General features: G+C 44.1%; 1 protein-coding gene across 3 annotated transcripts in view; it reads left to right on the plus strand.

The window, feature by feature from the left end:
* CSNK2A2 (casein kinase 2 alpha 2) overlaps window positions 1–11,528 on the plus strand; it is a 28,081-nt gene extending 16,553 nt beyond the window's left edge. For 2 of the 3 annotated variants that reach the window (XM_083626620.1, XM_083626619.1), the window contains 6 exons: window positions 848–931; window positions 2,531–2,641; window positions 3,836–3,937; window positions 5,903–6,003; window positions 6,376–6,524; window positions 6,838–8,184. In XM_083626620.1, the coding sequence (XP_083482746.1) occupies window positions 848–931; window positions 2,531–2,641; window positions 3,836–3,937; window positions 5,903–6,003; window positions 6,376–6,524; window positions 6,838–6,914 (624 nt within the window). In that variant the 3' untranslated portion in view covers window positions 6,915–8,184. Of the gene's footprint in view, window positions 1–847; window positions 932–2,530; window positions 2,642–3,835; window positions 3,938–5,902; window positions 6,004–6,375; window positions 6,525–6,837; window positions 8,185–11,097 lie in introns of those variants that run through there. The other variant, XM_083626618.1, reaches the window with a different exon arrangement.
* Window positions 11,529–14,666: the final 3,138 nt, after the last annotated feature.

Here is a 14,666-nt window from a genome sequence, read left to right on the forward strand (position 1 = left end):
AACAAAATGATAGAGTTGATTTGAGCAGAAAGGCTACAAGCAAGTGCTGGCTAGATTGCTAGACAAACAGCACCCTCATGTGGTTTAAAATAACACATGCATTAACTAGAAGCTCAGAAGAAGGAAATGTCTTTACTTGTTTCCAACATGAAGGACAGACAAATTTTTCTTGTAAAGCCACAGGTGCTGGTGACATGCTGGAAACAGGCACCACCTTTGCCCTGGCCTTGACATATTTTTGAGCCCAACTGGGATGAGCAGCAGAGGGCAAAGCAGCTGCCACCAAAAGTGCAGTAGCCTGGAGAGAAAGAGTGAGTCCTGGGCCATCTTGTTCTTGCTGTGCAACTAGGCAGTACTGCAGATTTTAACCTCGAAAGGGGTTTCTAACTAGAGACCCACATCACGGCCCCATGTGAAAACATGAATATCCTTTTTTCAAAGCCTTGGCAGGCTTGGCTATCTCATTGTTAAGATTCCAGGAGGAAAGGTTGCTTGCCCTATTTGATGGGCTTGGTTCTTTCCAAGATCTGTGCTTAGATTTAGGCTTTTGGGAGGACTAACAAAACTCTTGGATAACTTCTTCTACACGGCAGTGTGGCATCCTTGCTGGGGAGAGAAACTGGCACATAGCACAGATATATTCAGCTGCTATAATTTCATCAGTGGAAAGGCTTAATTTTCCTTGTGTGTCTTTTTTAATGTTTTAATTTAGGTTTGGCATAAGTAACAAGAGTACATTCAGTATCTCTATTTTCAAATTGTAAAGTCTTTCATACAGGTGAATTTGAGACATTTTTGTTGTTAATTTTCCTTGTGTTGGGTGTTAATGTCTACATGTCTCTGGCAGGCCTTGGATTACTGTCACAGCATGGGAATCATGCACAGAGATGTCAAACCTCATAACGTCATGATAGACCACCAACAGAAAAAGGTAAAGGCACAGAAAGGTATCAGAAGAAGGACCCTTGTGCTTTGCTATGGCTGAGTTTCTGTTGCTGAGTTGGGTCTCTGCCCTGTTTCCCAGTCTGGTGTCTTGTAGGGAGGCCTCCATCACCAGATGCTTCAAAGATCTATCAGAATTCATGGTTTAAGCTGCTGCTGGGGGTGACCCAAATTCTTTACTGATTACCTCCCCAGTTTTGCCTGTGTCTTGATTCTTAGCCATCCCTTCTTTTGAAAATGTGGGTGTAAGAAAGATCTTTTACTATATATTCTAAAGAAATATTACCACTGGCTTTGGCTTCTGTTTAGCTTTTTTTGTTCATTTCCTGTTTTTCTTAGTCAAAGCGGCTTACATAATAAAACGATTGCTTACAAAATCACAAACTAAAAAAAGTAATTACAGCAACAGTATAACAACTGTTTTTATTTAAGAGCAACAGACAAAAGCAAATTCATAAAAGCAGTACATCAGATGTTAAAAGATAGCTGGAATGAAAAAAATTCATGAGCCATTTAAAAATAGACAGCAGGAGCATGGCAGATCTCCAGTGGGAGGCTGTTACATAATCTAGGTGCAACTACTGGGAAAACCCGTCTTTTGTACCCACCTGCCTAGCTACACAGAGCTGTGTAGGGATGGAACACAGAGAAGGGTTTCTGATGCCAATCTTAAAGGCCAGGTGAATGCATATGAAAGTAGGTGGTTTCTGAGATAATCTCCTAATCCTTTTGGGAGCTCAGTTTGACTACGTGGCTGAAGGGGAATAGGGAGAAGCCCTTCTCTATGTAAGATGGCAGCTACAGCTAGAGTGCTGTTAGTAATGCACCCCATCAGAAGGCTATAAAAATGATGGGTCCAAGAGAGCAAAGCAGCCCCTTTTTCTCTTCAGCCTCCATAACCAATCTCTGATTTTCACATACACTCAGTGAACAGCCAGGCTTTCTTTGGGCCCCTGCATTTCCTCTCCAGGCCTTCCTGACTATTTCCTCCTTCACTCTCTTGGTCTCCTCTGATGCTGCATGAAAAGCAGGCAGCGTTGGATTCCTCCAGCCCGCCTGCTGCACAAATATCTAACACAGTCAACTTTTGCACTCCTTACTTTGCTCTCTGAGAGTGGAGAATGGATGTAGAAAACACCTTTGTTTGGCACTTTCTGTGCATCAGATAATCTAGACAGCAATGCCCCTGCACTTTTGCAGGGTTCGTGAGCATGAGGCAGGAAGCCCGGCTTGTGCTTGGGAGCACCAGTTGTATCCTCTGCAAGAGGTTCTTGCCCTTGCAGCTGTCCTTGTGCATTAATGTTGACTGGGGCCTCCTTCCGGCTTAGCTGTGCTCTCCCACAGGTGCATGCAGCTGGTCCCTGTTTTCTGGCAGTCAGTTCACTTTCCTTTTAGGAGTCTGGTGACTTATGATTAGTAAGTGAGTCATCCAGTAATACACAATCTGACCAGTACAGCAGAGCTAATTTTACAGAGTCCAGCAGATGATAGGAGCTGAGCACCATCGTGGCTAGCAGCTGTGCAAGCACCATTTGACCAAAGTGTTAAGCAGGCTCCTTGGCTGACTGACTGCCTTGTATGTTCATAGTTGCGGCTCATAGACTGGGGCTTGGCAGAATTCTACCATCCAGCTCAGGAATACAACGTCCGTGTGGCCTCGAGGTACTTCAAAGGGCCAGAGCTCCTCGTGGACTACCAAGTAAGATTTTGTTCCCTAGTCTGAAGTGCTGGTGACTACCAGTACTACTACCGCTTCACCTCCCCAGGGAGGGGTCAGCAAAGATCAGCATCTTCCAGCAAACCAGTTAAGGGTGACTTCTGGTAAGAAATGAAGGGCAACATGGAGATGAATTCTCAGTGGCTGCATCCATGCTAGAACTCAATGGGCTCTTCAAATTTGAGCCTGGGAATGTGAAAAAGATCCATTGTCCCTTCCTCTTTCTTATTAATATGCCTCAGCATAAACAATAACATGGGATACAGGCTTGGAGGCCTAATTCCTGCTTTTGACCTCACCCATGTACTTCCTGTTATGATTTTTGTTCTCAGTATTATCTTTTCACCTAGTTCATTGCTAAGTGACACAGGAGGCCAGCGTTCTTGAAAGGAGGTGACAGAATCATGGCAGATGTTCTCCCTTTCTCACAACTAGGCATTGGGGATGAATGACTGCCAAAGGTGCCTTCAGGGCTGATGCTGTAGGACTCTGTGGGGAGGAAGCAAAAAGAGTCTTTGCAATCAGGCTTAATAGTCAGTGGGGGAAAATGTTATAGGGCAGAGAGATTTGTTTCAGCAGATTCTTACTTAGAAAAGAAGTGCTTTGTGTCTCTTCAGCCTCATTAATGGGCAGCCCATGCACATGGAGGGAGGATTGCTCTGCAGATAGAGCTTCCTTCCTGAACTTCAAAACAGGAGGACAGATTTGATTACAGGATAGAAGTAAGAAAGAGAAAACCACAAGGTAAAAAAATTAGTTGGAGGTATGTGGCACTGGAACAGAACCAGTAATAGGAAATGACCAGACTGGGCCTTTCTTGAGTGCTGACAATATACCTTTGATCAACTGAATCTGAACATTTCTTGGGAACAGATGGTGTTAACTACTTTAGACAGGATCAGTTCTCTGCAGTCCGGAAATAAAAGTAAGGGTACTCAGCATTTTGGCTTGCACTAAATATTAATTTTAAAGCAGTTCCCTTTCAAATATTGGAACCATACTCTTGTATAATGTTCAAGGCTAATATATAGCTTTTAAGTAACTCTGTTTTCAAAATCTAGGTTGCAGTTGCACTTCTAGAGGTAGATGTGCCTGCAGAAACCTGAATACTCAACCTGCCCCAATTCATTTCTTTTTCTGCTCTTTTCCTCTTTTCTCCTCCCTCCCCCACCCTAGATGTACGACTATAGCTTAGACATGTGGAGCTTAGGCTGTATGCTGGCCAGCATGATCTTCCGAAAAGAACCTTTCTTCCATGGTCAAGACAACTATGACCAGGTGAGAAATTACGGCATAGAACAACTTGCAAAAGGAAGCTAGTTGTTGAACATGCCCCTCTCTCTTTCCACAGCTATCATGGCATGGATCAGGATATCTAGTCTTTGGTGGCAAAAGGATGTCCCTGTTTGTAAGATGTTCTTAAGCTTTCTCAGATTAGAAGTGCTTATTTTGAAAGCTTATGCTAAACCTTGCATTTCTACCTTGAGGCTGGCTGCACCATTGGGAGGCCAAAGCACTAAGTTTTTAGGGTGGCTGGGGGGGTGCTTCTTCACTTGTGGATGCCTGGTTGCAGTGCTTACCTTTTCCCACTGCACAGGTGGCCAGGGAGACACCTGCAGCTAGTCTTCACTGTCATGTAGGACCTGACTATTGGCAGCTGTCCCAGAGTGGATGCAACAAAATGTGTGCAGAAGCCCTACTTTAGGGTCACTCTTGTTTGGGCAATTAATAGAATCCCAAGAGTTGCATCTTCAAGCTTCATGGCTGTAAACTACCCTTGGGATTATTCAAATAGGAAAGGGTCAGAGAAGACCTTTCTTGCTTGTTTCTTCTTCATTTGGTAAAACTCCACCGTGGTCCCTTTTTTGCTGGCACTAAAGTCTGATAAGACTAGGAGGAAAGTCATTGGCATTGGGATATGATTCTGTAGCTAACCTGTGCCCATGTGGAGGATTCTTATTAGTACAGCCAGAGCTGTGCTAGTTTTCTTCCGCCCCTGTACAAGGGACATGCACAATTCTGAAGCAGAGGGCAAGGGGTTCCCTTGAGCTGACATTGGGCCTCTGCTAGCTTCCTGTGCTGTAGGTTTGGAGTTTGCACCAAGGCCTGTTCTCTAGTGTTTTAGTGTGTGTTACCAATTGTAAATTCACTAATATTTTGAGAATGCCAATAACCAGGTCAGAATAAACTTTAAAATATAAAAATAGTTCCCATCAACGAGGCTCAGTTCAAGAGGAGAAAAATGCAAATACAATGTGGAAATACATGAGTGCAATAACTAGAAATACGAAACATCTTAACCAGAACTACTCTACATTGATCAGCATTCAGCAAATAAGAATTCAAATTTACCCTTTGAGCTGTCAAAAATAAAATACCTCTATCCAGCCACGTATGTATGGCACAAACTCATATAATTTTATTCAAATCATTCAAGTAAAAAGGTGTTCAAGGCCCACTCAGTGTATTTTAACCTGGGGAATCTGACTCTTGCCTTAATTATCTTATAGGGCCTATATGTTATCGTGCTTTGGCCTTTTAACATGCAAAATTTATGGAAATAAACTCCACAGATTTTGCATGTAAAATGCAAAACCACAGTAACTGCTCAAAATAAGCTGGAACTTGTTTGACAACCATCTTACTGTGATCTTCAGTACCCTCAAGTAACTTGTCTGAAAGGTGTTTTTTTTAAAGTTCCAGCTTTTACATCATTGAAAGGACGGCAGCTGACATGGGACATAGAAAGCTGCCTTTTCTTGGTCTGTCTAGCCGAAGTCTTGTCTGCTCTGACTAGCATTAGCTTTCCAGGACAATTCTATGAGTCTTAAGTCTTTGCCTGGCCTGTTGCCTGAGATCCTTTTCAGTGGTCATGGCAGGGACAGAAACTGGGGCCTTGTCCATTCCAAGCATGTGCTGAGCTGCAGCCCGTCCACATTCCCCCTTTGGGTGGAAATAGCTTATTTTAACTAGCAAGACGACTTTGGTGATATGTCTGAGGCAGAGAGAGAAGATACAAAATGGAGACACTCCTCCTGCATGCCAAAGTCGTGTACCGTCTCAAGCCTGCTTGCACAGCTGGTTCATTCAGCCACGAGGTGCCCCTTGCCTCTGCCCGGCTCCTACCCATCGCCCTTGCATTGGCAGCTCTTGAGCTAGCTTTGTCCCGGTGGAGCTGCAGAGCGGGTGTAGTTTTGATTGCTCTCCTCTTTCCAGTTCAACACATCTATTCTTTCATTTCAGTTGGTTCGCATTGCAAAGGTTCTGGGTACAGATGAATTATATGGTTATCTGAAGAAGTACCACATAGAACTGGACCCCCACTTCAATGATATCTTGGGACAGTAAGTTTACTGTGGCGTGTTTGTTTCCTGGTGGTGCCCAGGGTGGAGACACTAAGCATGATGTATGGAGTCTTTTCTTCTTCCCTACTGGAAACGGATTTTTCAACCCGTGGGATTTATTGTATTTTGGTAACTTGTTTTGTTTTTTAAAAAAAGAAAGGAAAAGGGGGGGGGAACCCTCACAAAACAGATTTAAAATGCACCCTGCAGGTACATATACTTAATTAGGTTGCTGATAATGGGAAGTGAAAGCCACTGAGGGGCCAAAATGTCCCTATGTCAAATATATGAAATGCAGTGCAGCTTCTTTCTGAGTTCCTCCATTGGATCTCTTCATTTGGAAATCTTCAGGCTTCTCTACTTTGCTTACAGGCATTCACGGAAACGTTGGGAGAACTTTATCCATAGTGAAAACAGACACCTGGTCAGTCCCGAAGTCTTGGATCTTCTGGACAAACTCCTACGATATGACCATCAACAGAGGTTGACAGCCAAAGAAGCTATGGAGCACCCCTATTTCTGTGAGTATTTTGGTGGAGCAGGAGAACTGTTCAGTTAGGCACTTTTTATATAAAAGCTGTTCGCCATTGCAAAAATGTTTGATTACATGAGCAAGGGGGAATAATTCTAGAAAACCTTGCATATAATATTCTGCAGAAGTAGGAGAATTTTCTTGGAATTTAAGGAGGTAACCTCAGTTTTGGAAAACAGAAAATATTTTAAAAGGACTCAGTGTAACTGCATTCTGAAATGTTTGTACCTCTCAAAATGAAAAAGTTCTGGGATTTCAAGTCATGCTGGGCCCTGGTAACTGCTCCCCCTTTTCTCCTACAGATCCAGTTGTGAAGGAGCAGGCCCAGCCCAGCTCCGACAGCCCTGTGCTCTCCAGTGGCCTCACAGCAGCACGATGAAGTTTGGGGGAACGACGGGTAATTCCAGAGGTTTACAAATACAAACACACCCTTCAGTCACCTAGGGAAGGGATGAACCAAACCCCTGTATGCTCTGCAGCAAGCCTCGTCTTGAAGGGGGTTAGGGCTTAGCCTCCCTCTCTTTCCAGCACTTATGGCTACCCAAACTTTCTCTCTGTGTTACTGATCCAAACAGTTGTGCGAGATTTACTTGGATAAGCGGCTGTACCCCCACGGTCTGCACGACTGGCTCTGGGTTGATTCTGCAGTTTCGTACTCTACCTTTCCCAGCCTACCATTTTCTCTGTTCTTCCGTTGGGCAACATTTCAATTTCTCCCCTCCCCCATACACTGGAATGTAGCATATGCACCCCATAGAGGCAAGCTCCTGTGGGGTCAGATTCTACTTAAGTCATAAGCAAATTAAAGCCTGTAAGTGGTGGGTTTCACCTCTGCTCTCTCCAGGTCTCACCCTGGCCCTCATTTTCCTGTTTTTAAACCAGCAAGTCTTGGAAATGGTTTTGAGTCGGTCAAAAGTACATTCAAAGCAGGTAGCCATTGGGGAGAATCCTACTTCCTCCCCCTTCCGTTCCCTCTGGGGAAGTGCCTGCCTTAGTTGGAGGAAAGGTCATTCTTTGAGACAGAAGGAGAACTTCCTCTGGCGAAGCATGTTATTATCGCTAGAAAAGCCAACCTGGTCATTCCCATCACTGTGCAAAATTCAGAATTGTGTTGATTACAGCTGCTTGGACTATGTGAAAGAGGCAAAGAGGAAGTGTTTGGGCAAGGAGACCAGTGGGGAATTTTGGAAGCCAGACATGGAGGGGCTGTTCAGAATTGGTGTGCAACAATCTGCCAAGGGTTCAGATCCCTATAAGCATTTTTACATGCCCAGCCCAGTGTTGGAATTGTTGGGGTAGAATCCTCTGCTTTGGGGGAATGGTGTGTAAGATGCTCCTTTTGTTTTTCCATTGGGTCTCGTCATGAGCCCCATAGTTCTACCCCACCTTTTGGGGGGATTATATTGTGTGATTCTGGTGACTTCATATACCTAAATCCACAAAAAAAAAAATTGTCGCCATGCCGAAATGCAGATTTTTTTTCTTTCTGTTACATTGTCAAATATTTAATTTTAAGTAAGAAGGTTAGATTGTTTCTATTTGAAGCATCTGTTTACATTCCACATCCCCATAACGACATGTTAGCATTGATATCAGGTCAGATCCATTTGTACAATTCACTGGAACCAATAAATCTCTCTGTGTACAAACTTGTGTTGTCCTCCGTCTAGTCTCTGGGAATTCCTTGGAAGGAAAGATCTGATTTGGGGGCTGAGGTACAATTTTGGGGGCATAGGAGGAAAGCCCTCTTGTTAATCTCTACCCTTAAAGCTCGGTAGCTTGAGTAGAGCCTTGGATGTGAAAGACCTGTGTTCAGGTCCCAACTCACTGGCTGGCTTTGAGTGCAGGGTTTGCTCTCTGCTTTTCATCCCAGTTTTAATTTCCCTCTTGGACCTTTTATTTCTGATCACTTTGTTGACCACTTTCAGAGGATGTTTATGCTGAGCAGAATCTTAAGATGATGGACTCTTCCTTGTGACCTCTAATCACTCTTCCCCTAACCATTGCTCACTTCTGTTTCACCCATACATCTTTTCACACCTCGCTGTCCTTTCAGGAAAAAATAGTTTTGTTGCAATTAGTTCTTTTTTAGAACATTGAATAGCGAGCTCGGGCTAAATATCAAGAAGTAAGTGCATGGATTTTTTTTAAAAAAATATATTCAGAACAGAGCACTCTTTTCTTCAATGCAAAATGTTTAAGAAAGCAGGTCAGCATCTCCGCCTTCTATTATCTTAATTTGAATTTGTCTACGTGGTTTTCATGGCCCCCAATTTACTATTGTTTTACTTTTAAGAAAAGCCATTGTTCAAAATGCACACAAGATGTAAGATATTCTTGTATAATTAAATGTTAGATTGAATATAGAATTTGGGGGTGGGGAGGCATACTGCCAATCCTTGTAGCTATGTTTAGCTGAGTTCTGTCAAAGTACCATCAAAACTTACTGAAAGATAGAATCATTTTTATTGAAGTACCTGATGCGTCTTCTCAGTTCTTTGATCCAAAGGCTTCAAACATGAATATAAAATGTCCTCTGCCTTTGACAAATGGGGGTAAGGATCCACCCCACTGCCCCTTGGAGACTGTGATGGAGTCTTTTTGCACAATGTGGTGGTACTATAGCAGCAGCAGCAGCAGCAGCAGCAATAATAATAATAATAATAACAACAACAACAACAATAATGATAATGATGTAGCACTTTCATACGTACGTGAAGCTTTTTAAACATTAACTTGTAACCCTAAACAACAACTTTGTAAGGTAGGTTATTATTATTATTATCCTCATATTGCAGGGTTAAGGCTGAGGAAGAGTGGCCTCCCTAAGGCCACTGTTGGAGGTGAGATTTGAATTGGGGTTGCCTGATTTTGTAGCAGAATCTATTAGCTGCTTGGCGGCCTCCCGGACACTGGCATGGGCTTGGGAACTGATGGCCCAGAACGAGCATGTTAGGGAGTGATGTGCTTGGCAAGCATTTCTCATTACAAACCAGGTCTGTGGCATTTCTTAATGTTGTGAGTTCAGGCATGCATATCCCAGGAGTGGTGTGGCCACGAGGACCTTCGCTTCCGATTATTGAGTTTTGTGTGCGTGCTTGTTACCCCTCCTGTGGCAGCCAGCCATTTTTGGACAAGCGTGCCACTTGAGTGCTCTTATGGTATGTACTTCCCTTAGTCTGCTGAGCCAGGGAACAAGAATAAGCATAAGTAGAACTCTGCTGGATAAGGTCAGTGGCCCATCTAGGCCAGCATCCTGTTCTCACAGTGGTCAACCAGATGCCTGTGGGAAGCCTGCGAGCAGGGAATGAGTACAACAGTACTCTTCCCTCCTGCAGTTTCTAGCAACTGGCATTCTGCAACCAGTTGCATAACATAGGAATGTAGGAAACTACCTTATACAGAACAACTGTCCATCTTGCTTGGTGTTGTCTATGCTAAGTGGAGGCAGATGCATTAGGGTGAATGGGCACTGCTTCAGCAACCTCAATCTGCCGTGGTCATTGGCTCTGGCTCCACTTATTATTGCTGGTCTCCCTGCCTTTCACCCTATCCATCCCAATGAGCATCAGCCACCACAGTGGCTCTCCAGGGTTTCACATATGAAGTCTTCCCCAGAGCTACCTGTAGGTCCTGGGTATTGAAAATGGGGGCTTGGGCCTGCAAAGCAGATTCTCTACCAGCAAGCTACACCCCTCCCCTAAATGAGCTGCATTTGTATAGCTACTCTTCTGCATATTTCTGGTTTTGTTGGGTCATAAGGTGGGGCAGGAGCTCTCCCAGGTTAGAGTTCCAAGCAACTGAATGCTGTGTCTTTCGTATCTGCTTGGCTTTGGCAGAATCTGAGCATATAAAGCCCTGTCTTCAGCCTGTGGCTGGAGGATGTAACAAGTGGGAATGGAAAATCCAGCCGAAGGAGAGATGCATTGAGGCATGCTCTGTGCTGGGGGAAGGGATTTATGTGAAAGAGAAGTCTTCATCGCTTCATAGCCTTCCATCTTGAATAGGTGGACTAATCTTCAGAAACAAAGATGGTGGAGGTACTTTCTGCTCTATCATGGATGCAGTGGTGGAATCCTAATCTGAACATTTATTTTCCTCTGACATTTTCCTTTCTTTTGCTTGCTGTTCCTCAAGGGCGTGGGGTGGGGTTGTTAGTGGTTTATTTTGTCCTTGTTCTATTACGTGTTTTGTATGTTTATCTTGTATTTTTATGCTGTGAACTGCCCGGAGATCTACAGATGAAGGGTGGTATACAAATTTAATAAGTAATAATAAAAGTCATCTCATATTCAGGCTCATGACTATACCATGTCAGTGCCTTGGCACAGTTCTTGGAGAGGCATAGTTGCTTCTCAGATTGGGAGCTCCTGTCAAGGCGGGTTGGCTCCACAGTGTTGAAGCCTGCCGTTGGAATGCAGCGGTGTTTGACCCAACAGACCTTTGGCCATAAATGTAAACAGTTGCCTCTGACTCTTGTTCCTTGTGCTAACCATTCTGGCTACGCAGTGCCTCCAAGCTCCAGCTTTGCGTTTGATGCTTGCTTCCCGTCTCTTCCCTAGGTCTGTCTGGTGCTGTTCTCCCAATTTTCCATAAGCAGAACAAGAACCAAATCAAACGTTTTAATCTGCTTGTGTACAGAGATGGTGGTGCGCAGCTTCCAGATGTCGTCATCCAAGTGGCAGGTTACGGGAGCAAGGACTGCGGCAGTGGCGGCAGCTGATGGGATCGAACAGCATATAAAAACACAAACCTTAACTTCTGTCTTTGACTTCCTGTTGACCTCTTCCTGACCAAGAAAGCATGGGAAATGTGAAGGGTATGCGAAACCGCTGTTGGCTCAGGTGACTTCCCTGAACCCAGCCCAGTGTATGGTGTTCTGACCACCTGGCTCCTGTTTTGTGGGCTGGGGGAGGAGGGTGGGCCTGTGGCATGATGGACAGTTCTATATTAAGATAATTATATATTATTGAATAAAAGTTTTAAAAGTAAATGTATGGAGAGTCGTACAGATGGAAGAAGGCATGCAGTGAGGCCTCTGCTTTGGAAGAGGACATATACCATATGGGGTGGTGGCTGGAGGAATGTGTCCTTGTATAGGTCCACAGGACCTGCCACTAGACAGACACAGTTTTTATTACGTAAAACTTGAGAAAGAGCAATGAAGTTTCCTATGAATTCCTCCCATGCGATAATCATTTAGAGTCAAGGCCCCCTCTCACTAGAATTCCTCCCTGGTCTCTTCCCCAACCCCTAATGCATGGGTAGGCAAACTAAGGCCCAGGGGCCGGATCCGGCTCAATTGCCTTCTCAATCCAGCCCATGGATGGTCCGGGAATCAGTGTGTTTTTACATGAGTAGAATGTTTCCTTATATTTAAAAATGCATCTCTGGGTTATTTGTGGGGCCTGCCTGGTGTTTTTACATGAGTAGAATGTGTGCTTTTATTTAAAATGCATCTCTGGGTTATTTGTGGGGCATAGGAATTTGTTCATTCCCCCCACACAAAAAATATAGTCCAGCCTCCCACAAGTCTGATGGACAGTGGACCAGCCCCCTGCTGAAAAAGTTTGCCGACCCCTGCAACAAACCAATCAATATGTAAAATGATTCACGGGATTCAGATACTCTCATGGTTGATTTCCGAAGCAGGTGGTCAAAAAATAAGTGAAAGAAGAAAGAGGGAGAGATGTCCTCCTGCTCATAGTCACTGTCCCTGAAAATCAGAAACTGCTTCACAAGTTTGCTCCTGAGTGTCTTGGCATCAATCACTCTTTTTTTTTTTTTAATGTAGCCTCTTTCCTTTGCTTCCCTTGACATCTTATGGCTGATCAATGCATGATGCCTGGCAATCCATGGCTGACCTGTTTGGGGAGTTTGTGCAGATTAAAGTGGAGAGGACCCCCAAAGAGCTGTACATTGCATGCAGCGGTGGTGGTGCTGCTGCTGCTGTTGCTGTGCAAGAGGCTGCTTTCCTTCCCTGGGTGGGTTGGTTGGAAGAATATAGGGCACCTAGAAAGCAGGGAAGCAGTCCTTGATCACAAAAAGGGAAGAGCAGAACGCTCCCTCTGCCAGTGCCACATGCTGGACACTTTCACTATTCCCATTTCTCTGTTTCCCCACAACAAGCACACACACACACACAAGATCAGCCATGATCAGTCTCCCGGAGTATGTAATTTGCCTCTCACAAATTCATGTCTGAGCATTCGGGAACTAGCAACAAAGAATGCCAAGCATGCGCCTAGAGGGTAAAGCAGTGCCTGGACCATAGGAGAGAGAACAGTTTTGGAGGGCTGCTTCCCCTGGTTGTGAATGGTTGGAATAGCCTTATTGTGAAGGAGCTCTTCTTGCTCAGTACTAGAACTCAACCCGATACTGGAATACTAAGTTGCTTCTGAGGTCTGGAACATATGCTGCAGTGCCTTGTTTTTAACTTGAAGGCAATTATTTAAATGGGGGTGGGGGGAGATCCAACTGGATACTGTTTCCCCCCAGTAAAGAGTGCATTACTGCCTCCTTTAACACAGATAGCATTTCACCCTCTCTGTTGTCCAGACACTCCTGTTAATGGATCTGCTTGTGTGTCTATCCACACAAATAAATTAAATATTGTACAGTGGTACCTCGGGTTAAGAACTTAATTCGTTCTGGAGGTCCGTTCTTAACCTGAAACTGTTCTTAACCTGAAGCACCACTTTAGCTAATGGGGCCACCACGCCGCTGGAGCACGATTTCTGTTCTCATCCTGAACCAAAGTTCTTAACCCAAGGTACTGTTTCTGGGTTAGCGGAGTCTGTAACCTGAAGTGTATGTAACCTGAAGCGTATGTAACCCAAGGTACCACTGTACTTGTGTTCACTGAGATACAACTTTTGTGATCCTTATTGTGGTGACCCTGTGGTTTTTGCTGTATGTCACTACAAATTTAAAAATGCTTGGCAAGAGCTACAGATGTCACTATAACTAAAATCAGGTAGGTAGCCATGTTGGTCTGACACAGTCGAAATACATTAAAAAATAAAAAATTGTCCAGTAGCACCTTAGAGACCAGCTAAGTTTGTTCTTGGTATAAGCTTTCGTGTGCATGCACACTTCTTCAGATACACTGAACTAAAATGTTTGTTTACACATAACAGTGGACGGTAAGTAAAATAGCTTTATGGCTTGAAATGTCAGTACAGAAACAACATCATATGGTTATTTTATTTTTTAAATTAAATTTCTATACTGCCCTTCATCTGAAGATGACAGCAGTTTATGCTGATTTGTGTGGGAAGTTCCTTAAAGACAGAGTAAGCCTACAAGCTTCTTTTGACTGGTGCAGGTGAGAACATGGCAGCTGATAAGGTGCCCTCAGCCAAAATCCAATTGCCGCCCTGGGTTCTAACATTTCTAAAAACATATCTCTGTTTCAGTCCTTGCGTAGCAGTCCTAATCAAGGTTTAAGCACATGTATCTGAGAACCTTTCCACTTGCTTGCTGATGCTGCCCTCTTTTGCATGGGTCATGGCTGTTTTCTGTGCAATCGGGAAACAAGTGGATGTACAACAAAAAGTGGGGCAGCATGAACTATTACTGTTTGGGATTCCCAATATTCCATTCTACCGTTCCCCACCCCAATTTATGTTCCTCCCTCACATTCTACAATAACTGTTTTCATTCTATCCTCATTGGACAGTTTTGAGGTGTCTCCACCCTCCCAGCTTTCTTTTTTATGTATGAAAAACACTCCATGTTCTAAATTCCATACTAAATGATTGTAATGCACTCTGTGTGGGGCTCCCTTGAAGACTACTCAGAAACTTCAACTGGTCCAAACATATTATTGGTTGGGGTGGCTTTTAGAACTCAACCCCTATTCTAAAACAGCTACATTAGCTGCCAATTCGTTTCCTGTCTTAATTCAAGGTTCTCATGTTAGCATTTAAAGCCCTAAATGACTCAGGCCCAAATAGCAAAAAGGCCACCTTGTTCTCTAGAGACCATCTCGGGTGCTAAGGTGGGCAAAAGGGCCCCTTTTCATAGTTCCACTCCTGAGGAAGTCCAGGGGTGGCAGCAGCCCAATAGAAGACATTCTCTGTGGTGTCCCCTAAGTTGTAGAATTCCCTCCACACAGATCTGCATCTGA

This window comes from Podarcis filfolensis (genome assembly GCF_964270895.1).
Source record: "Podarcis filfolensis genome assembly, chromosome: 8".
NCBI classification, from domain to species: Eukaryota; Metazoa; Chordata; class Lepidosauria; order Squamata; family Lacertidae; genus Podarcis; species Podarcis filfolensis.